The sequence below is a fragment of the Polistes fuscatus genome, unplaced genomic scaffold (assembly GCF_010416935.1).
Source record: "Polistes fuscatus isolate 324 unplaced genomic scaffold, CU_Pfus_HIC Scaffold16, whole genome shotgun sequence".
In the NCBI taxonomy this organism is placed as follows: Eukaryota; Metazoa; Arthropoda; class Insecta; order Hymenoptera; family Vespidae; genus Polistes; species Polistes fuscatus.
Genome location: NW_025113064.1, coordinates 1719302 through 1744761, shown reverse-complemented (window position 1 = coordinate 1744761; position 25460 = coordinate 1719302). Strand labels below are relative to the sequence as shown.

At 37.5% G+C, this 25460-nt stretch overlaps 1 protein-coding gene across 2 annotated transcripts; it reads left to right on the top strand.

The window, feature by feature from the left end:
- Positions 1 to 1315: 1315 nt before the first annotated feature.
- LOC122515022 lies at positions 1316 to 23848 on the top strand. 2 transcript variants are annotated; one of them, XM_043632158.1, is made up of 7 exons: positions 1316 to 5577; positions 11337 to 11614; positions 11761 to 12158; positions 12492 to 12759; positions 14040 to 14479; positions 14615 to 14817; positions 14919 to 23848. In XM_043632158.1, the coding sequence occupies exons 1-7, from the start codon at positions 2278 to 2280 to the stop codon at positions 23613 to 23615; spliced, it is 13584 nt and encodes a 4527-aa protein (XP_043488093.1). In that variant the 5' UTR covers positions 1316 to 2277; the 3' UTR covers positions 23616 to 23848. The 2 variants fall into 2 exon arrangements, with proteins under 2 accessions (XP_043488093.1, XP_043488092.1); XM_043632157.1 differs by having other exon boundaries at positions 11761 to 12759.
- The last annotated feature ends 1612 nt before the right edge of the window (positions 23849 to 25460 follow it).

Genomic DNA, 25460 nt, shown 5'->3' with positions numbered 1-25460 from the left:
ACGTTTTTCATGCTTCGATAATGCGTTAGACTACGTCATTAACTTTTCATTATAGTCAATTTGCGACACGAACCTCGCGGGCGCCCACGATAACGAAGTATTATTATTAGTTTCAATTCAATTCAATTCAAATTGATCACGTTTCTTTTTTTTTTTTTCTTTTTATTTCATTCTATACGTGGATATTTGCTTTTATTTTTTTCTCTCTCTCTGGCAAATACTATATAATAATTAAATATACATAATGATGTGTTCTCATTTTATTTTACTTTGCAAACATATTTTATAAATAATATCGTAACTATATCTCCTCTATATATGAAAAAATTTGAATGAATTATTACATTGAAAATATTAATATATATATATCAATTAATTCGAAATAAAATACAAATTAATAAATATAATCATAATAATGATGTAATAATAAACATTATTAAAATATATTCAAATGAATTTTCATTAAAAACGATGAATTATTTCAAAACTATTGATTTCTTTGATCCACATTATCTATCCAAAATTCAAACGATTCTATTCCGATCTTATTCATTATTTCAAGTATTCGTGCGTTATCATCAAAAATTTCGAGATAACACGATTTCGTCACTTCTCTCTCTCTCTCTTATTTTGTATCTGTCTTTGTTTCTCTGATATAAAAGTAGAAACTATGGCGTCTCCATCGTATTGGAGAACGAGGAGACCACAAGAAGAAGAGGAAGATGGGAGGGAAAGGGGAAAGAATGAGAAGATTCGTGACGGTCTACGTCATCGCTCGGTTTACATCGTCTTATGTTAGTCGTCGTTGTGTCGTTGTGTCGTTGTCGTTGTTGTTGTTGTCGTTGTCTTAGTTAGTAGTCACGAGGAACCGGTTCCTCTGAGCTTAAAGTCCCTCTCAAACGAACGAACCTCTTTTATCGTATTCTCGTAACATCTCTTAAGAAAAATAACCAACCCATTACTATACTTTCGAATCTTCAATCAGAAAAATGATTCCTATTATATTTTTTAAATAATTATTTGACGAATAAATATTTTTTCGAATTGTTTTCCGATCATTGTTTGTGACTCATCTATCGAACAAAGTTCAAATTTTCCCTCACCTCGAATTATTTCGTCCAATTTATTCCATATGTAATTTTTATTCAATTATTTTTGGGACTCGTTGTACTCGTAAAAAACAAACAAGAAGCAAAGAGAGGGGGAGAAAGAGTTGCATCGATTATTCTAATCATTTCTTATTTAGAACTAACGCACACATACATATGTGAGATATTACAGAGAGAAAAGAAATAATATAAGTAATAGACTAACATATTACGAGTAAGAAAAAGATGATAGAAGAGGAGAGAAAACTAATTGTAAAATTCAACAAGATAGGAGAATAGATGAGAAGAAGGATAGAAGATCATTATACAAACGATATAAACAAACATACATATTTATGTATAACGTATAAAGTGCGTTAAAAGGACACACACACATAATCACACACACGTATTCGTCACACTTACTCGCATATACGGTAAAAAAAAAATATAGGAAAAGACACAACACACGTATGAACACACACACACACACACACATTGTGACACAGATCAAAACATACGGATACGTATGTGCATGCACGTGAACGCATACATTGAAAATGAAAGAGTGGGGGATATACAGAAACGTCCCACGTCGAGGTCGAGTAAAGTCTCGAAGGTAGAGGGAATCAGCATTCTCCGTAAGCCGAAGTGAGAACACATTGTACGAGAGAAACAGAGATAGAATATAAGAGAGAAGAAGAGAGGAATCGTTCAGAAAGAGAGAGAGTCATCGTGTTTGGTCACTAGGGCCCGCGAGTTGGCCGCGATGCCACATCGACGTGCAATATCGAGCAGAGAACATCAGTGAAACCACACACTCCTTTTCCTGTTAAACCTGCGAACCCAACAGAGAGAGAAAGAGAACGAGATAGAGAGAGAGAGAGAGAGGGAGAGTAGAAGAAGAGAGGAGAGTGAAGAGGGAAAGAGAAAGTGAGACAACAAGTATTTCTAAGACAAATTACATTTTTCTTGTTTAACGGTCACGGTGTATATTTTGTGATAAATATATCTGATAGAAAATATATCTTGAGATATAAGTGAGACATTTTATATATATGTATATGTATATGTAAGAAATATTTCGTTTGTAAAAGTTTGATAAAGAAGAATTATTAAGGATAATCGTAATTGATCGAAATTAAATATCTCTGGGTATAATAATAATAATAATAATAAATAAATAAATATGACGTTGAATCGTAAGAAAGAATCGACGAGTACGGGAAGAAAAGATTCCGGGGATAGGAAGACGATTATGTCTACGAATAATAGTCGAAATAATACAGGAGAGATGGCATCTACGAGTGTTGTTGAAACAGTGGTATCATCTAGCAGCGTCCTTGAAGAAGCTCAAAGTTTTGTCGAGAGGGAATGTAGAAGTAGCGTAATTGAAAGTAGCAATACCAGTCGGGAAGTTATCATGGATTCTAAAGGTAACGTAATACGCGTGATAGAAAGTTCAACACCGATTCAAAAATCTGGGAGGAGTAGTTTGACACAGAGGAATGGTCAGACATCTGAGGATTTTTTAATTCAGGAAAAGTTATCCCTAAAACAACAGCAACCGCAACAGCAACAGCAACAGCAACAGCAACATGGTCATACTACTACTATTGTTCAAGACAAAAAATCCGAAATGACGTCGTCCTCGTCGAGTAGTCAAATATTTGAGACAAGTAGCAGTACATTGGATCAACGTGGCGTACAAGTGTCATCGTCGAGTAATTCGATCGAGACCAAACAAATCAATCAACAATCTAAAGAAGAAATAACGAAAAATGGTGAGACCGTGAGCAACGTTAAAAGCATACAAGAATCCGCACAAATGATCGACGACAATGGCAAAGTATTGTCGTCTAAAAGTAGAAACGTAGAACACGAGACGACGAAATTTTTACCGGCCGAACAACAACAGCGTTCACGTGTCGTACAATTTACCGATGACGCCAGGGAAACGGGTGAAAGTGTTAGCCTTGATATTACCAACAAATCAGGACGATCGTCGACCGTTTGGGACGGTACTTTTACGTACGAGGAACAAACTTCACCGAGCCGAATTCGTAAAAGTCAGGAAGAATCGCACGGAAAAATGTTGGATCGAACGATCGACGAAAGAGTTGATGCTGCGACCGGCATTGAAATCACCACCGGGTCAACTTCAAATACGATTATTAAACAACACACTTCGCAGGACACGTCGAAATTATCTAGCAGTAGTAGTAACACCGATGTACGTCGTCAAAAACTTGGCGACTCCACTTGGGATGGTCGTTTCGTTTACGAGAAACCTATTCAAACTAAAAGAAGAAGCAACGTATCCGACAGTAGTGTTTTTAGGCATGGCAATCAGGACGATATTATTGAATCCACTCAACGCAGTGATTACAAAGAAAAATCATTAGACGGTACGTATGAAAAGGAATCGTCCGATGTCGTCAACATTCGGGAAGGTTCGACCGACACGTCCAAATTTATTTCTCAAGAAAAAATCAGTAGCTCGAAGGAATCGCAAATTTTGAGCGACCAATCGAAATTATCGAGACCACCCGGGGATTCGAATAAAAATCTTCAATTCGATAAGCAACAACAAGGTGTCGATAAAAAAATGATCAGGCGAAGCGACAAACGCGAGGTCGTCGATGTTCAAGATATTTCGGAAGAACAACAAAACGTTTCTAACGTGTCAGAATACGTTTCAACGTCCTACGTTGTCGAATATGCTTCCTCCAGCGACACTAAAAACGTCGAATTGGTAAGTTCGGTATCGGAAACGATTCACGAAGAAGACGAAAGTATTTCGAGATCGGCAATGAAAAAGGATCGTAGTTACAAGCCAGGTGAATCCACTTGGGATGGTAGTTTCGTTTACGAAAAATTGCCATCTAAAGTGGATCGTCACAGAAGAAGACCACCACCAATGGACGAGACATTTGTGATTCGCGACGTGACCGAGGATCATTCGATCAACGAGGCTGATATCTCAACGACGTCTTACATCGTCGAGCATTCCTCGAGTCAGCAAAGTTTCACTGACATCAAGGACGCGTCGTCGATAGAAACTATAGTTCATCAGGTTGTTCCACAAAAGTTCGTTGACAAGCCTGGCTCGTCGAGTTGGGACGGTACATTCGTATTAGAAAAATCGGAAGACGTTAAAAAACAAGGAACGAGTAAAATTGAAGAGAAGTACAGCGACGTATCGAAAGTAGGGGATAGCGGTAAAGTTAATATTTCATTGGTAGACAGACCTAGGAAACACGTGAGCGACGTTACTATCGATATTCACGATAAGACATCCAACGAGACGTTTAACGACACGCTAACGCAACAACAACACGTGGAAGAAACGTTGGAACGTAAGATAAGTAGCCATGACACTTCCTACGACTCTTCCAACCTCGATTTCACTTCTACTTCCGTCGAAACGGTCGTGTTTAGAGATGGACAACAACAACCAAACTTAAAGTCTAACGTTCAACGAACTATCACGTTTGAGGATAGACCTGAAACACCTGACACTGGAAGAAGACGTATTACCGAAGGATCCAACGAATCATTGCATGTTCAAGATAGAACTTATCGACCTACCAAACCGGGTTCGTCCACTTGGGATGGTTCGTTCGTTTATGAAAAATTCGATGACAAGAAAACGAGTTCGATTGTCACGAAGGATACTCAAAACTTGACCAGTTCAATCGAACTCAAGGAAACTAGTTCGACTAACGAAATTATTGACTCCTCGAAGACGAGAGAAGATATTATCGACGAAAGAAGACGCGTCAAACAAATTCAAAGACCCCAGAGCCCAACGGATAAATTGACTCGTTCCTCGAAACCTGCTGATTCGACTTGGGATGGTTCTTTCGTTTATGACAAGACACCAACAACTTCCCTAACTTTCAAAGATGTTTCTACAGATTTGACCCAAAGTTCAACGCAAGTTCGTACTTCGACGAGTGAAATTATTGATTCGTCTAGGACGATTCATGATATTTCGGATAAAACGATATTAATTAAGGAATCGAAAGGACCCGATGACGCGGACAAAAGACCGCAAAGTCCTGAAAAGAAAGACAGATCTATTCGACCATCCAAACCTGGTGCATCCACTTGGGATGGTTCGTTCGTTTACGAAAAGCCGCAGGATTTGAAAAAGAAACCAACCGACGCTGACAAATCTTTCTCTCCTTCTCCTTCTCCCGATCGCGATCAATCTCAAGACGTCAAAGATAAACCTACTTCTCGGGCACCACCAGTTGATCGCCCAATTGAAAAGACAACGATTTCAACATTCGTTGAAGATTTTCGCGATGTCAAGGATACCATTGATGTCACTGATTTTACTACTACCTTCAAATCAGATTTCAAGGATATCAGAAACGTCAGTGACGTAACTGATATTACTACGTTTAAATCAGATGTTCAGGATATTAGCGAGGAACGTGTCATCAACGAGTTTATTACGGATATTCGCAATGACACTTTGGTGAGTAAGAAAAAAAAAAAATAAAATACAAGATAAAGTAACCATTCAGATATATGTTTCTTAAAAATAATCCTTACATGGTTTGGTTAATATTGACCATAGCAATTTCATTTTAAATACGAGTTAGGTGTTTTATTGAGAACGATGAGATCATCCTTTCCTTAATGTAAAAATAATTACATGGAGAGGTGTTGGTAGTGGTGGTGGTGGTGGTGGGGGTGGAAGGGAGTGGGTCGAACCGTTCGCACATACGCACGTAGATCTTGATTTAACTTATTATTATCATGAATTTGTTTGATTATTATTAATTGTCAAGTGTCGTTCACATTTGTAAGTTTCGGATTGGACGTAATCGTGAAAATTATGATGGTTTAGTCGCCATTGAAATTTAACAGTTGTCTGCTTGCTCAATTAAATAGTCGTTCGAGTAAATAGTATGTGGGTTGAAGTATAAAACAATAATATAATATTACGTACACGTGTGTGTACATGTGCAAGAGAAAAAGAGAGAGAGAGGGGAAAGAAAATATGTTAATTATTGTACAAAGCTAAGGATTTATTTTCACGAAATTTGAGTATCATCGAGAATGATTATGATTCACCTAAATGCTAAAACGCTTTAGGCTGTAATCGATAATATCGAAGGATAATATTCTAGCCAGGAGCACAGTTCTAGGTTTGATGATATTATTCTGTTTAGGTTTTAGGTACATTATTTTACTTACTTACTTTGAAATTATTGATTAGAAATTAGAAAATTTGATTTCGACCATTCGATCAATGGGTTCACTTTTTATTGGAGTTTATTTCGTGCGTGTGAGAGAAATTCAATGAAAATGTTAAACGTAGAATTAAATACGAGTGGAAGAGTTTCACTTGTTGATAGTATAATCATTAAAAAGAAGTTCATCGAATTGCTATTAATATATTTATCGAGTTACGAGATATCGTAATGCGATAAAAATGTGAGAAAATAATTAATGTCGGAATTTTTGATAAAAATTATCTACGCGAAGAAAGAAGAGTGATCAATTATTTAAAAAAAATATATATATATACAAAAGATCTCATTGTGAATATTACTTTTTTTTAAATAGAAATTTTACGAACAAATATTCATTTACGTAAAATAATAGAAAACGCGTTGGGATAAATTATTTGATCATTGGATAATTGAAAATAATTTTCTAAACGAAATGAAATCCTTATAGAACAATAGACTGCACGGATTAGAAATGATTAGAATCGTCTCATGGATCTTAATAATTATCTCGTCACTTTATCTCAATTCATACTAATTAAAAATATTATTAATAATTATATAAAATTATAGTATAAATGACTATACTTACGTGTTACACGTGTCTAAACGATTCCGAACAATTATTCTAATTTATTCTCACATTAAATATTCTTTTCACGATGAATACATATATTTTCTTCTTTTTCTTTTTCCTAACTATCTACGTTAAATGAATTGTATAACTAATACATATATTTTCCGATGACTGAGTAGACACGTAATGAAAAATATAAATAGAAAATAGTCATCATAGTTAATGAGATCGATAGTATTCAAAAAATACTCTTCTTCTACTATTTTTTCTTCTTTTTTAATCATGATTCTATATAATCTTCTCCAAGTACAAGGTCACAATTTCTGCTCGTAGAAATCTGTCGACTAATAAAAGATAAATCGGCATAGTTAAATTGACTGAACGTTCACATATATATACGTAGATGTTTTAAATGATCTAAGCATTCTAAGCAATAGATCAAACATGTATATATGTACATGTGTATGTATCATATATACTTGTTGAAACGATAACGATCGTTCTTAATACTTGGAGTCATGAGTTCGTCAATGATGTCATCGTTCATGTTGGTCTTTTTAATGCACGACCTGTTTCCGTCAATTTCTCGCGTGATACATCTGACGAATTATCGTTTAACTTAATAATAATAATATTTATTGGATTGGCAAATAAGTGATTGCAGAATTTTTTAATTAATTTTCCTTCTAAATTCGTCAAATTTTAAGATTCTAAATTCAATTTCTACAATTCTAATTTACCGATAAAGATTTGATTAATTTCAAATATAAGTTGAACAACTTTAGGTTCTCTTTCTTGACTATTTTCTATTTAATATTTAAGTAGTTAGTTACGAATGAATGCTGCTAGTTCGTTCAAGTTCTTCAAATCCATACTTATGTAATTTTAAAAGGAACTCCTAATCTGTAACCACATGAATACGAGATATATATATATATACATCTATTTTATGCCACGTATATAAGTAGCTTATTCTTCTTCTACTTCTTCTTCTTCTTAAATCTTTGAGTACATAGATGATGAAACAGGTTCTTGTTCTCTTTACATGTTAAGATGTAATTCGATATTTCCGCGGATCGTTAACACGGATTTTAAGATTTGTTTAAGAGACTGACACGAGAGATCTTATGTTTCTTACGTTACTTTATTTACTCGAAACATTATTAAGTTGATTAGAATCGTATTAGAAAACACCGGTAACTTTGTTCACATTTATAAATTTATTCTTTTCAATATTTTATTCATCACAACGCAATGTCATCAATTTTTCTTTGAAAATAGAAGAAAGAAAAATATTAAACGAGTCATGAATTCCAGTTAAGGTATTGCATTTCGTAAAATTATGAGGAAATAATATTTGAAGAGAAGTGAAAAAAATAAAGGTGACGATACGCGTATGCATAATGCGAATAAACAGACACACATACATGCACGTAAACATATAAATTATAATAAATGTGTTACCGTGAAAGATCGAAATCTTCAAATCACCTAGCAACATTTGTGATCCACCCGACAAGTTTTCAATTATCTACGAATTTTATTATTTAATCCATTAATGTAAGAACTTTTGGTTCACCCTATATATATATACATAGAAATGTAGGTAACACCTTACCGTTTTTCGATTGTTCACAACGTGTAAAGTATCGGTAGCAGTATCAGTGCACGCTCCACTTATTTTGTGACACGCAAAGTTGAGACGTGTGTCGCGTGTAAATACATTTATGTATATGTATACAGAAATACCTATACTTATACGCGTAACCTGTATTTTCTCGACGAATCGTTGCATTAGTTGTCTCTCTCACTTATCTCGTTGCATCGGCTCGAATGCACACGATTTCAAACAGGATAAGGAAGTCCATTTTTTTATATACATTATTTCGATAATTACGTAAAATTTACATAGAATAGAATAAAACATATTATCACGCGAATGAAATAGGATTTAATACTAAATTAATTGGAGATTTTTGATTCTTTTTATTAAGGAATATATACGCGAGAATTCGAATAAATGAAAACAAAATATATTTATGATTACGTTATAGAATTTTAAATTGCAAATTAAAACGACACGGTCATTCTTCTCGAGTAATTTGTTGATTAAAAAAAATAAAAGAAAAAGTAGCATGGCGAGCGAAGAAAGGTCAAGTTACTTTAGCGTGACGATCTAAAACGTCGATCAAATTAGTTCAATTCGTGCAAGAAAGAATAATACTCAATTTGACCATTAGAAAAATAGTAATAGTCGTAAAAATGAGCTGTCGTAATAGAACATCATTGTAATTTGTTTCGCGTGTATTATTCGTGGATTTGTAAGTAAAATAATACTTTGTTTTAATGTATTACTATTGCACGCGTGCATTTCTCGGTTATTATTATCCACTCTTAAGGTATGATCGTTGCGTTAGGATAGTAAAAGTTATGGTGAATGTGTTTAACGAAGCAAAACCAATTCGTTGAACTAACCGTGAAATCTATGCACTTCGTTTTTCTCTCGTTTTTTATTTTTTTCTTTTCTTTTCTTAAATAAATGAGAATGATCTCGTAATAAGTTTCTTTTTCAGATCGTTAAAAAACTGTTGAACAAATATTACCGAATTTATCCTATCCGGAAAATAATTAATAATAAATAAACTATTAAAAATGAAATGAATTTATATATATCTAAATACATTTATTATATTTATTTATTTATTTAATAATATTTTATTGAGCCTAGAGCCTAGGCTCCCTAAAGGCCATTAATTACAGTATAGTACAATGTAATGTATAGATAAAACAAAAGAAAAATTGAAATTATGTAATTATTATTAAACTTATCATTATATTAGTAGTAACGCACAGTAAGTAGATAAATGTAAAAAGAAAATAGTAAATAATAAATAAAAGTATAATAGTTCTATAATAGTAGTATAGTAGTATTGGTTCAAAGCAATAAACATATGGTTTAAAAAATATATATAGTACATTATATTATATTATATTACTATATTATATTATATTATTATATTATAATAGTACATAGAAATAGATTTATGTGGTACAGGCTACCTTTCTATAAACTTTCACTCGAGCATATAATTACGTTATTTTTTCTTTTTCGTAGCGACTATCAACCAACATACTAATATAAGTCTGACTAAATTTAAAAAGTTTAAATATTATAAGACACAAGAATGAAATCGAATCTGAAAGATAGGAGAGATTGTTTTAACTCAGCACGTTACGTGATACGTTTACAAGGTGTGTGCATAAAAATCATTCATAGCAATCTCGTGTTACTTCGAAGTAAAGTAGCACGTGACATTTCTAATCTCTCTGTGTTTAAACATTTCTCTCTTTTTCTTTTTTTCTTTCTTTCTTTTCTTTTTTACATTAGAGAGACCGATTAGTATATATATATAACTCAAATAGATATAATTAATAGAAAACTCAAATGTTTTTTCTCATTTTCATTATGATCTCTCTACACCTTGTAATCTATGTTTAACTGACTGTATCATTAACGTGTATATATATATTTTTTTATCTTCTAAATACGAGATTAGAAAATTTATCCTTCAATCACGTGTTATTTTTTTTGCGTTGTTCTCGATTCATCGATTATCACGAGGGAGTGATTTCATTCTAATGCGAAATTAATGATATTTAATAACAGATTTTTGTTCTATATTTCTTGTTTATATTATGGTAGTGTTTAGAGATAATCATTAGGAAATATGGTGCTTTGCTTACTTCATCTCTTATAATAGATCGATTAGTTTTCCTTAATTGTAGCTGTGAGTTATAAACGCAAGTAAATTGCTTTGACTTTGTATTATCAACTAGCTGCATATTTTATTTTCTTCAAACTTGTAAATCATTCGTACGTCAAATCTTGAGAAACGTGATATTTCTAGATTTTGTTTTGTAATTCATTATTTTAACAATAGTTTTTCTTTTTCCACGATATTATTAGATAGATTAGATTAGAAATTTTTATAATATCATATTTATGTTCTTTTAAAAATAATTGTATTTAATAATTTTCTAAAAAACAAAAAATAACAAAACTAAGTACGAAAATTACGTTTTATTATCTACAAGTGATAAATTAGTAAGCAGCTCGTGAAAGCAACTGTAATTAGCGTAACGCAAATTATTTCGATTAGCAAAGTCCGTTTTAATTGTCTTTGAGGTGAATGAACTGGCTAACGGTCTTGGGTTCGTTGACAAGATAAGATAATAGACGATTAATTCGTATGAATACCATGGACTACGTGTTCGTTGCATCATTCATAACACGTACGATGTTAATAGAAAGAGACAGTATATCAAATTAGCTTATAATATTTTTCAATTATTAAACGAGAATATAATTTACATAAAATGAGATAATTTTTCTTATTTTTTTCTTGTTTTTTTTTTTTCCAGAGAGATGTCACTAAATCAACGAAAGAATTTATCGACACAGAGCAGGTGACTAGTATGGTAGCTCGAGATGTCGTCGACGACACTCGATACGAGAAGATCACCAGCTCAACTCCTAAATCAACGACCGATTCAACGAGAAAAACTTCTCCGGAAAGACTTGGTTATCCCCAAGGAATACCAGGAATTCGGGAAGACGATCGAACGAAACCAATTCCAGCTGCTGGAAAACCATCCCGTCCGCAGCAGCCTGAAAAAACTCAGACAGATGATTTCAAAAAGTGAGTCTTATGCAATTTTATTTGTTTGTAAGCTAACAACACTTACACAATAATCAATTTTAATTCAAAATAAAAAAGTAAAAGATTATATAATGATTCTGAAATTGCATTACTTTATATTTATGATAATTGTATTGATCTGTTAGGCCCGATGGAAAAGTGCGAGATTACGTGTCACCAACGAGAAAACAGCAACCAATACCAGCGGCTGGTAAACCAAGTAGACCGAAAGAGAGATCACCGAGTCCAGATAAGTCTGAAAAAGTTGTTAAATTGTTGATTCGTCCAGAGGATGATAAACCAATTGAAGGTAGACCCAGTCGACCAGAGGATAGACCAGCAGCAGGGAAACCGAGTCGTCCTGATGAAAGACCAGCTGCAGGAAGGCCGAGTAGATCCGATGAAAAACCAGCTGGAAGAAAACCCAGTCATCATGATGAGCCCGATGAAAGAATAATTGATGACAAACCTAGTTATCCTGGTGAAAGACCAGCTGCAGGAAAACCAAGTCGTCCAGATGAAAAGCCAGGCTTTAAGAAACCAAGTCATCTTGACGAACCCGATGAAAGAGTAGTCGAAGACAAGCCCAGTTATCCAGATTCTAGACCAGCTGCTGGAAAACCCAGTCGTCCCGATGAACCAGATAGAAGACCAGCTGCAGGGAAACCGAGTCGTCCTGAAGAAAAACCAGACGTTCGAAAAGTCAGTCATTTTGACGAACCTGACGAAAGAACAGTCGAAGGCAAACCTAGTCGTCCTGATGAACCAGACAGAAGACCAGCTGCAGGAAAACCAAGTCGTCCCGATGAATCAGATAGAAGACCAGCTGCAGGAAAACCAAGTCGTCCTGATGAAAAGCCAGGCTTTAAGAAACCAAGTCATCTTGACGAACCCGATGAAAGAGTAGTCGAAGACAAGCCCAGTTATCCCGATTCTAGACCAGCTGCTGGAAAACCCAGTCGTCCCGATGATAAACCAACCGTTCCACTCAAACCCAGTCATTTAGAAGAAAAGCCAGGAAAACCAAGACGCGGTGATCAAACTCCGGACTCTTTAGATGAATCTGAAATAACACCAACACCATCGGAAATTATTTCACGTATTCCATTGAAGGAACAGTGCATTTGTGAACTCTGTACTTGTGGGTAAGTTCACTTCATTTTCTATATTAACACGAACAGATTAAACGAGTATAGTTTGAACTTGTAAAAAAGATATGTTCCCAGAATTTAACCGGTAAACCCTGGGACACCCTGTATGTATAAATCTAGTGTCCTACTTTCATATTAACGTGCAAGTCTTAGCATGGGAAAAGTAGGGCACCAGACGCAACCCTTTTATGGCAACTTGTTTCTTTTCGATCACCTTTCGCATTCGTATTTCTTATTCAAGGCTCTTGCTAGTATCACCCAGTATTCCAAGATGACTTTTTTCAAACTAACATGATCTATATCGATAGCAAATTATCTCAACATCGATAATAATTCAAACGATCTATCCGATATATACAACTAGTCAATTTTTTACAAATATTTTTTCTGAAAATCTATACCGGGTTATAAATTTTGGTGATAAATTTTAAATATAATATAATACATACAATTTTTTAATATCGAGATTAAAGAGACACACAGAGCGAGAGAGAGTGTATGTATGTATGTGTGTGTGTGTATGGTTCAAAGCAAGTATTGAATTTCATAATTAAAGGAAGACAGAGAGAGGAGAGAACTTTAAGCCAATTTCTAATACATGAGTGATAGGGAGAGAGAAAAGGGGGAAAGGGGGATCCTATGGCTTTGGGCTTGGTTCTTCTATAGGATGCATACCATTAACGTTCTCATCATTTCGATTGACGCTCTCGTCTAACTTACCTGTCTATCTAACTCAGTCTATGATTAGAAATTAGAATATTTCCTAGCTTTAAATATTCAATTCACTTTGCGTGTACTATCGCACAACCTTATGAACATTTATTTTTTATTAAATATATATTCTTTTAATTTTTATAATTCACAAATTTTGTTGAAATTTTTTTTCTTTTCGAAATTACATGAAAGTATAATATTATGTATATATATGAGCCTTGAAAATAATGATTCGTACACGGATCCGAAAGATTTGCATTCGAAATTGGCCACGCGTGTGCGACCATGCTCTTTTTTTTCTTCTTTACACCATAAAAGGTGAATCCTTCTCGAAGGTTTTCGCGTGATACGAATAAGGATTTATGGATGATGATGGGCGTTGGCTATTACGAGATTTACTCTCACTCTAATCGGATCACATTTTTCTTCTAATTTGAGTCATCGTCTATAAATATTATTTTTATTATTATTATTATTATATTAATAAAATTATGGAACAAAGAAATATTTTTTTAATCGTGTGATGCCTAGATTTAATATTTATTTGTATTTATTTTCAGACGCCATCGTTGTCCACACAATTTGCCCCAAGATCATTTAGAAATCCCACGGGATGAACCGGTATATATAGTAAGTTCATACAGGGAAGAATTTGATGAGAAACACGTAGAGAGACAACACAGATACCACCATGAAGATCACCTCCACATGGAAGGTGAATTTGTAGGAGAGAGACGTAGCGATTACGTGGCCACTTATGGTGAGAGAGCACCTGTAAGGAAACCGCAAGACCATCTGAAACCCGAGGGTGAGTTTATTGGAAGGCCAAAGATAGAAGCACCAACCAGAGGTGAAAGGGCACCGACCAGAAAACCACAGGACAATCTTAAACCAGAAGGTGAATTTATTGGAAGACCGGACGAGGAAGCTCCTAAGTATGGCGAACGTGCTCCAGTTGTCAAACCAAAAGACAATCTCAGACCCGAGGGTGATTTTGAAAGTAGGTTACATGGTTTATTATTTCATCGCGAGATATTTTTGTATACAATATAATTCCTCGTCTATTGCATATTTATAAAGATTTGAATTTGCTATAAGAATTTGTCTAATTTCATTGTGCAATCATGTTGCGTAGGTTTGACTACAACAGAGCTGGTGTTTACCGGGGTACCCGGCGAACGTCCAAGCCCAGTACGTCGAAACACATACACCAAGCTTGAGGGTGAATTCTTAGATGAAACAACAACTAGATCAGAGTTTATTGATCATCGTACTATCCAACGTGCTGAAATTATTAGACGTACGGATAACCTCACCGTAGGAGAGGGTGAATTCACGGTAAATATTACGACATTACGTATTCGATAATTAATATAATTAAATTAAGAACGAATTTTTATAATTGTTTTTTCTTTTCTGTTTTTTTTTTTAAATAACAGGGAACCTCCCACTCGAAAGAGGATTTCCATAAATACGATGTCGTTGAACGAGAACCTAGACGTCATCGTCCAGTTTACACGGAAGAGGATGATAGATTTTATAGTAAAACTGAATTACTTGAGAGTACAACGACTACGCATGAAGAATATAAAACATTTGATGAAACTGATTATCTGAATACTACTTTTATAAGACGTGATGATAATTTGAGACCGGAAGGACCGTTTGATGGGGTGTCACACGTTAAGGATGATTATATTGTACCAGCAATAACTCATAGACCTGAGCAGAAAAGACCTAAGGATAACTTGAGACCGGAAGGGCCTTTTGAGGGACGTCCAAGGGATGATTATTCACCAAAACGTGCTGAGAGACCAGAAGTTAAAAGACCCGAAGATAATTTGAGACCCGAGGGTGTATTCGAAGGACGTCCAAGGGATGATTATAGACCAACTAGGGGTGAAAGGGCTGATGTTAAAAGACCTGAAGATAATCTAAGACCAGAAGGGCCATTTGAGGGCAGACCTAAGGATGATTATTCACCTAAACGTGCTGAGAGACCAGAAGTTAAAAGACCCGAAGATAATTTGAGACCCGAGGGTGTATTCGAAGGACGTCCAAGGGATGATTATAGACCAACTAGGGGTGAAAGGGCTGATGTTAAAAGACCTGAAGATAATCTGAGACCGGAAGGGCCATTTGAGGGCAGACCTAAGGATGATTATTCTCCCAAACGTGCTGAGAGACCAGAAGTTAAAAGACCCGAAGATAATTTGAGACCTGAGGGTGTATTCGAAGGACGTCCCAGGGATGATTATAGACCAACTAGGGGTGAAAGGGCTGATGTTAAAAGACCTGAAGATAATCTGAGACCAGAAGGACCATTTGAAGGCAGACCTAAGGATGATTATTCTCCTAAACGTGCTGAGAGACCAGAAGTTAAAAGACCCGAAGATAATTTGAGACCTGAGGGTTTATTCGAAGGACGTCCCAGGGATGATTATAAGCCGACTAGGGGCGAAAGGGCTGATGTTAAAAGACCTGAGGATAATTTGAGACCGGAAGGTCCATTTGAGGGAAGACCTAAGGATGATTATTCACCTAAACGTGCCGAAAGACCGCAGGTTATTCGTCCGGAAGATAATTTACGACCAGAAGGACCATTCGAAGGGAGACCCAGGGACGATTATAAGCCAACTCGTGGTGATAGAGCTGATGTGAGGCGCCCAGAAGATAATTTGAGACCAGAAGGACCATTTGAGGGACGCCCCAAGGATGACTATAGTCCGAAACGTGCGGAAAGGCCAGAAGTTAAGAGGCCTGAGGATAATTTAAGACCAGAAGGGCCCTTTGAAGGACGACCAAGAGACGATTATTCGCCTAAACGTGCAGAAAGACCACAAGTAATTCGCCCAGAAGATAATTTGAGACCGGAAGGACCATTCGAAGGGAGACCCAGGGACGATTATAAGCCAACTCGTGGTGATAGAGCTGATGTGAAACGTCCAGAAGATAATTTGAGACCTGAAGGTCCATTTGAGGGACGTCCAAAAGATGATTACGGTCCAAAACGCGCTGAAAAACCAGAAGTCAAGCGTCCAGAAGACAACTTGAGACCCGAAGGCGTATTCGAAGGGAGACCCAGAGACGATTATAAGCCAACTCGTGGCGATAGAGCTGATGTGAAACGTCCAGAAGATAATTTGAGACCAGAAGGGCCATTCGAAGGAAGACCAAAGGATGATTATTCTCCTAAACGTGCTGAGAGACCAGAAGTTAAAAGACCCGAAGATAATTTGAGACCCGAGGGTGTGTTCGAAGGACGTCCAAGGGATGATTATAAACCAACCAGGGGTGAGAGGGCTGACGTGAAGCGTCCAGAAGATAATTTGAGACCGGAAGGTCCATTTGAGGGACGACCAAAAGATGATTACGGTCCTAAACGTGCTGAGAAACCAGAAGTCAAGCGACCAGAAGACAACTTGAGACCCGAGGGCGTTTTTGAAGGGAGACCGAGAGATGATTATAAACCAACTCGTGGTGATAGAGCTGATGTGAAACGTCCTGAAGATAATTTAAGACCAGAAGGTCCATTTGAGGGTCGTCCAAAAGATGATTATTCACCGAAACGCGTGGAGAGACCTCACGTAATACGTCCAGAAGATAATTTACGCCCAGAAGGGCCATTCGAGGGTCGTCCCAAGGATGATTATATGCCAACCAGAGGCGAGAGAGCTGATGTCAAAAGACCGGAAGATAATTTAAGACCAGAAGGACCGTTTGAGGGAAGGCCAAGGGATGATTACAAACCAACTCGTGGTGAAAGAGCTGATGTGAAACGTCCTGAAGATAATTTGAAACCGGAAGGTCCATTTGAGGGTCGTCCAAAAGATGATTATTCACCAAAACGCACAGAAAGACCTAAAGTAATACGCCCTGAAGATAATCTGCGTCCAGAAGGACTGTTCGAGGGTCGTCCCAGAGACGATTACATGCCAACCAGAGGCGAGAGAGCAGATGTTAAAAGACCAGAAGACAATTTAAGACCTGAAGGACCATTTGAGGGAAGGCCTAAGGATGATTACAGTCCGAAACGTGCGGATAGACCAGAAGTTAAGAGGCCTGAGGATAATTTAAGACCAGAAGGGCCCTTCGAAGGACGACCAAGAGACGATTATTCGCCTAAACGTGCAGAGAGACCACAAGTAATTCGCCCAGAAGACAACTTGAGACCCGAGGGCGTATTCGAAGGGAGACCGAGAGATGATTATAAGCCAACTCGTGGTGACAGAGCTGATGTGAAACGTCCAGAAGATAATTTGAGACCGGAAGGTCCATTCGAGGGTCGTCCAAAAGATGATTATTCACCGAAACGCGTGGAGAGACCTCACGTAATTCGTCCAGAAGATAATTTACGGCCAGAAGGGCCATTCGAGGGTCGTCCAAAAGATGATTACGTTCCAACAAGAGGCGAGAGAGCTGATGTCAAACGTCCCGAGGACAATCTCAGACCCGAAGGTCCATTCGAAGGTAGACCCAAGGATGATTACGGTCCTAAACGTGCGGAAAGACCAGAAGTAAAACGTCCGGAGGATAATTTGAGACCGGAGGGCGTATTCGAGGGGAGACCAAGGGACGATTATAAGCCAACTCGTGGTGATAGAGCTGATGTGAAGCGTCCGGAAGATAATTTGAGACCGGAAGGACCATTCGAAGGTCGTCCCAGAGATGACTATTCTCCTAAACGTGCCGAACGTCCAGAAGTCAAACGTCCAGAGGATAATCTCCGTCCAGAAGGTGATTTCGAAAGACCAGAAAAATCCCCAGTTGGTCCAGCCGAACGTCGTTCGCCAATCAAACACCCGGACAATCTCAAACCCGAAGGTGACTTCACTGGTAGACCCAGAGATGATTTTAGACCAACGAAAGGCGAACGAGCTGACGTCAAAAGACCGGAAGATAATCTCAAACCTGAAGGTCCCTTCGAAGGCCGTCCGAAAGACGATTATGTGCCAGTTCGCGCTGATCGTCCTGACATTGTTAAACGCACCGATAATCTTCGTATGGAAGGAGACATTGAAACCTACAGGTCTCGTGACGATTACACCGATTTCCTTATCCGTGAACGAGTTGAAGTTACAAAATATGAAGACAATCTTCGTATGGAAGGTGTGTTCACTGATACCAGAACCAGAGACGATTTCAAGATTGTCAGAGGTGATCGAGCAGACATCATACGTCACCCGGATAATCTCAAATCCGAAGGACCATTCGAAGGCCGTCCCAAGGATGATTACTCACCGAAAAAAGCTTCGCGTCCGGAGATAAAAAGACCGGAAGATAATTTGAAACCGGAAGGTGATTTTATTGGTCGTCCGAAAGAAGAAGCACCTAAACGTGGCGAGAGGGCTGACGTCAAAAGACCAAAAGACAATTTACATCCAGAAGGTGATTTCGATAGGCCGGAAAAAGTTCCAATGGGTCCGAGCGAAAGAAGATCTCCCATCAAACATCCGGACAATCTTAAATCCGAAGGTGAATTTTTATCGAGACCCAAAGAAGAGGCGCCAACAAAAGGTGACAGAGCTGACATCAAAAGACCAAAGGACAATCTATATCCGGAAGGTGATTTCGATAGGCCGGAAAAAGTTCCAATGGGGCCGAGCGAAAGGAGATCTCCCATCAAACATCCGGACAATCTCAAACCCGAAGGTGAATTCGTATCGAGACCTAAAGAAAAGACACCAACGAAAGGTGATAGAGCTGAAGTTAAAAGACCAAAGGATAACCTCCATCCGGAAGGTGATTTCGAACGTCCCGAACATGAAGAATTTAGGCCAGCAGAGAGACCAGAGATAAAGAAACCTAAAGATAATCTTAAACCTGAGGGCGAATTTGATAGACCACAGGTAAAGAAGTTTGGTCCTGCTGAAAAGAGGACACCGATTAAACATCCTGATAATTTGAAACCGGAAGGTGATTTCCAAGGTAAACCTAAGGAAGATGCACCGAAACGCGGGGAAAGAGCTGACGTTAAGAAACCCAAAGACAATTTACGTCCGGAAGGTGAATTCGATAGACCCATCAAGTCTCCAGTCAAACCTGCCGAAAAACGTACGCCTATCAAACATCCGGATAATCTCAAACCCGAAGGAGATTTTATTGGTCGACCTAAGGATGATTTCAAACCTACCAAAGGTGAACGCGCCGATGTTAAAAAACCTGAGGATCATCTTAAACCCGAAGGTCCGTTCGAAGGTCGTCCTAAAGATGACTATGTAACAATTCGTGGCGAACGAGTGGACGTTGTAAAACGTACCGATAATCTTCGAATGGAAGGGGACATAGAAACCTACAGATCTCGCGACGAGTACACCGATTTTATGATACGCGAACGTGCCGAGGTTGTCAAGTATCAGGATAATCTACGTATGGAAGGTGAATTCACCGATGTAAGAACCAGAGACGATTTCAAAGTTGTCAGAGGTGAACGAGTAGACATTGTCAGGCACGAAGATAATCTGAGAATCGAGGGTCCCTTCGAAGGTCGGCCCAAGGATGATTATTCGCCAAAGAGAGTGACCAGACCGGAGATCAAAAAACCGGAAGATAATTTGAAACCCGAAGGTGAATTTGAGAGGCCCGAGAAGGAATCGGTTGGACCAGCCGAACGTAGGTCACCCATTAAACACGATGACAATTTGAAGCCCGAAGGTGAATTTATTGGTCGTCCAAAAGAACAGGTACCTAAGAAAGGTGAACGCGCTGACGTAAAGAAACCGAAGGATAATTTGAAACCAGAAGGAGACTTCGAAAGGCCCGAGAAGAAGCCTGTTGGCCCGGCCGAAAGAAGATCACCGATAAAACACGCTGATAATTTGAAACCAGAAGGTGATTTTGTTCAAAGACCGAAAGAAATCAAACCTGGCAAAGGTGATCGTGCTGTTATTAAAAAACCGAAAGACAATTTGAAACCGGAAGGTGAATTTGACAGACCAGAGAAGACAGTTGTTGGGCCTGCCGAAAGGAGGACACCGATAAAACATCCGGACAATTTACGTCCCGAGGGTGAATTCGTAGGTCGTCCCAAAGATAAAACACCTGGTAAAGGTGAAAGAGCCGACGTCACGAGACCCAAAGACAACCTACGTCCTGAAGGAACATTCGAGAGACCGGAGAAAAGTCCAGTTGGTCCAGCCGAGAGACGTACCCCGATCAAACACGAAGACAATCTTCATCCCGAAGGTGAATTCGTTGGCAGACCCAAGGACGATTTTACGCCGAAACGTGCCGAACGTCCCGTTCAAAAGAGACCGAAAGACAATCTCAAACCGGAAGGTGAATTTGTTGGCAAACCAAAAGATGATTACAAACCTGGCAGGCCTGAGAAATCGGAAATCGTCGTACACCGTGACAATTTGAAGATGGAGGGCGATATTCACGTACACAGATCGAGAGACGATTACGTTACAACCTCGAGAATCGAACGAACGGATGTTATTCGTAGAGAAGACAACCTCAAAGTAGAAGGTGAATTCATCGATATCAAAAGACGAGACGATTACAGAGTAACGCGTGGTGAACGTAGCGAAATCATTAGACACGAAGACAATCTTCGTCCGGAAGGTGACTTCGATCGTCCGGAAAAGACCCCGGTAGGTCCTGCGGAAAGAAGGTCGCCTATCAAACACCCAGACAATTTGAAACCAGAAGGTGATTTTGTTCAAAGACCGAAAGAATCGTCACCTGGCAAAGGTGATCGTGCAGTTATCAAGAAACCTAAAGACAATTTGAAACCGGAAGGTGAATTTGATAGGCCGGAAAAGACAACGGTTGGACCTGCCGAAAGAAGGACGCCGATAAAACATCCCGATAATCTTCATCCGGAAGGAGAGTTCATTGGTAGACCTAAAAAAGAAACTCCAGGTCGCGGGGATCGTGCCGACGTGAAGAAACCCAAGGACAATCTTCGTCCCGAGGGCGAATTCGCCAAACGTACGCCGAAAAAAGTGGAACCAGCTGAGAAACGTGGGCCGATCAAACACGAGGACAATTTGCACGTCGAGGGAGAATTTTATATAGTTCCGAAGGACGATTACAGTCCTCAGAAAGTAGAACGTTCACCGATGAAAAAGCCTCAAGATAATCTCAAGCCGGAGGGTGAAATGCACATCGTACAAACTTCGAAAGAAGATTACAAGTATACGAATGGTGACAAAATTGAAGTACGTCGTCACGAGGATCATTTACGTATGGAAGGTGAATTGGATGTCAGACGATCGCGGGACGATTACAAAAAGATCACGAAAGTCGAGCGAGTGGATGTCAAGAAAAGAGAGGATCACTTGAAAATCGAAGGAGAGTTCATAGACGTTCGAAGAAAAGACGATTACACTTACGTTGTTGGCGATCGGGTGTCCGTCAAAAGACAACCCGATCATTTGCGTCCCGAAGGGGACTTCGACAGACCTCAAAAGAGTCCCGTGGGTCCAGCCGAACGAAGATCACCGATCAAACATCCTGACAATTTGAAACCGGAAGGTGATTTTGAGCGTAGGACACCGGAAAAGATGAAACCAGGTGAAAGACGTTCGCCCATTCGTCACGTGGACAATTTGAAACCCGAGGGCGACTTTATAGGCCGTTCGCGCGAGGATTACACGATGAAACGCGGAGAAAGAAGCGAGGTGATCAGAAGGGAAGACAATTTGAAGATGTCGGGTGATTTCCAAGGTACCAGCATGCAAAAGTCGACTTATACCGTAGTCCGTGGCGAACGTGCCGAGGTTAAACGTCACGAGGATAATCTTAAAGTCAGTACCGATAGTATGGAGACCAAGACAACGAACAAGGACACGTTCACCCCGATCAAGAAGGATTTGTCGACCGGTGATAGACAAATAAGTCGAAGACGTCATATGGAATCATCGATAAGTTTAGGTGACGATACTAGCACCATGACAACGACCAATCAGAAGAATTACAACACGTATACCAAACGTACTGGTAAAGAAGTTGCCGCACACATCAGTAACATCGGATCGGACACTTGGACGAGTGGCAGTGACGTTAAAAAGACGACAACATCGGTTCAATCGGATCAACGTGTTTCTTCGGCTCATACTGCGCATCATCAGACAATCATTGACCGTCGTAACGTATCGGCAATTAGCAACGAACAACGCCACCACACTACTCATCATCATCATCAGCAACAACAACAGCAACACTTGAGCGAACATCAGCAAAGAATCTACTCAAACGAGCAACAACACTCCAGATCCCAAAACGTAGTTCAATCCCGTCGTGTAATAGAAGACAGATCGATGGATCATCAATCTCGTCAAGGCCAGATAGTCAAAGATAGCAAACAGATTCAAGATACTCAAAGACAGATTCATCATGATAGTAATAAACGCGATTACGTTAATTCGATGCACGTTGAGAAACGTCAAACGACGAGTGGTCAGACGAGAAATACCAAGCAACACGAACAACACACGATTTCTAGCCAAGCCAGATACAACGGCAACCAAGCGAGTAGTTCGGAATTCAAACAAGCCATCACCGGGTCGTCCGTCATCGACAATACTCAAGAATCTCAATCGTCCTATCACAAGACGTCGCATCACAGGAAAAATATCATTTCGTCGTCGTCCACCGATGTAACAAATTCCGTCCTACATCGTCGCAGCGGCGTGACAGCGTCAACCGAAGCCCTTCATACGATTTCCTCGACCGCTGCCGATCAGAAAAAGAGTTTGTCGAATTTAGCCGAGAGTGGACAATACATCAGCAACTCGAGTCAAAGCAACGACAGACGCAGTTACACTTCGATGCACCGTAACAGCAAGGAAGCCAATCCTTGGGCGTCCTCGACTTACGAGAGACCGCAGAGAATCGTTAGGCAGGATAATTTAACCGTCGGTGGCAAATTTTATTCCCAAAGCGAGGCCAAAACTTATGGCAACTTCGCGAGCAATCAAAAAATCGAAAGAGTACACAGGCAAGCCAATGTATCCCATATCAAATTAGGCGACGGCACTGCTGTTACATCGAGCATGTACAAAAAAGAATACTCGCCGAAACACAAGGGTCCCTGTCCTGCATCCCTCATTGAATCCAAACAAACACCCTTCAAACATACGCGTGACACCCCTAAACACAAATTTTACATGCCTGTTGTTTCCAATTAAACTCTCCAGTTTTACGACGAATTTCTCTAGCAGTGTCTGGGGTTTTTTCTTCTTTTTTTTTTTGTTTAAATTACATTTAAGATAATCACTTTTTTTTACCTATGACCACGAATAATCAACGAAATGTTTGCAGAATATTTAATCGAAGGTTTGCTCCAATTAATCCATGACATATTTTGTACGAAACTAGGGATGGGAGCTGATTGGAAGTGAAAAATAATTATTGATTGTGATAAAAATCTATTTTCTTTTTCTATTGAACTTTATCTGTTATAATATATATATACACACACATATATATATATATATATATTTGTTATTATTAAAACGATGATGCGTGGGAGTAAAAAAGAAAAAAAAAACGTAAGGAAAACGAATGATCATTTGACACGATTATTATTGCAATTTAATTGTTCGAACAATTTGTTTTATATCAATGAGAAATATAAAAAATATATATATATATATTATATATATTATAAATGAGAATTAATTTGAAAAATTCAACCAACGTGTATTACGAAGCAATAATTAGAGCTTAAACAAATAAATAAATAAATAAATAAATAAATAAATAATAATAATAGTTACCCGTGATAAGGATTCGATTTTAACAGGAAGTTAAAACATCGTACGATTAATTAGGTTAAATCTCTATATGGACTACGTTTTCTATTATTTCTTTGTTTTTGATAAATATACCGTCCACATTTCTCAAATATATATATATATACAAATATATATATTTCTTTTTATATTAAATATATAACAAATATATATATTCTACTTTTTTTTTTTTCTTGCTCCTATATATTTTTTCTTGTTGTTGTTCCAGCAATATCCGATGCTTTTATTATTATCTTCTTTTTCTTTTCTTTATTTTAGTTTATTTGATAATCAAATGAATGATAATTTCTTTTTTTTTTTTCTTCATTACTTGTCAATGAATTTATTTTCGAATTATATTATATCATACGTGTATCCGTAATTATGTTTTTTTTATTTATTTCCTATCCCTTTTTTCCTCTTCTTCCATTTTATTTTTTAATTTAATTATCATTATGTGCTTTTGTTTAATTTATATGGTCAATATATTTTTTATTTTATTTTAATAATTTACATCTGAGCAGTGCATATAATGTTGTTTGATATTAAAAATAATTTTTAATCTAATCACAGACAAGTTTTCTTTGACTCCCTAATTAATACAATACGATTGCAATCGTAGATTTAAAATTAGGCGAATTGTCAAAGAAATGATTAATATATTATTCCTTATTTTGATATTTTTCAAATTGATTTAATGAATTTTTTATATCCTATTACTTCACAGTTACATAGAATGCGTGGTGTAAGTATTAGTAAATAATATAAAAGAAAAAAAAACTAAATTAATTAATAAATAATATTCTTATTTAATACTCTGTGTGTTCTCAGTGCAGTAGTACGCCAATACAGGAATGGGTTCAATTTGTTTAACTAGGATTATTTGTTGAAAAATATCGTAAAATTGTAAGCCTGAGAGATTGTTTTAAATCGTACAAAAATGAATCTTAAATATCTCGAAGTAATGTAATTAATTATGAAAATGACTTAACAATTTTTGGCCTAACCGAATGAAAACTTGTCAACCCCATTCCTGTATTATTAGATTTAATATTATAAGCAATAAAAATTATCTATAATATTAAACATAAACCGTTCACACTAAGGATAATGATCGTCAATTCTATTGAAAAACTTGTTTCGTTAATTTTGTTTAAATATTTCTTTTCTTTTCCTTTATTTTTACGAAGCTTAATCAAGTTTCAATCGTGAAACATGATCTAACGCTGACGTTAAATA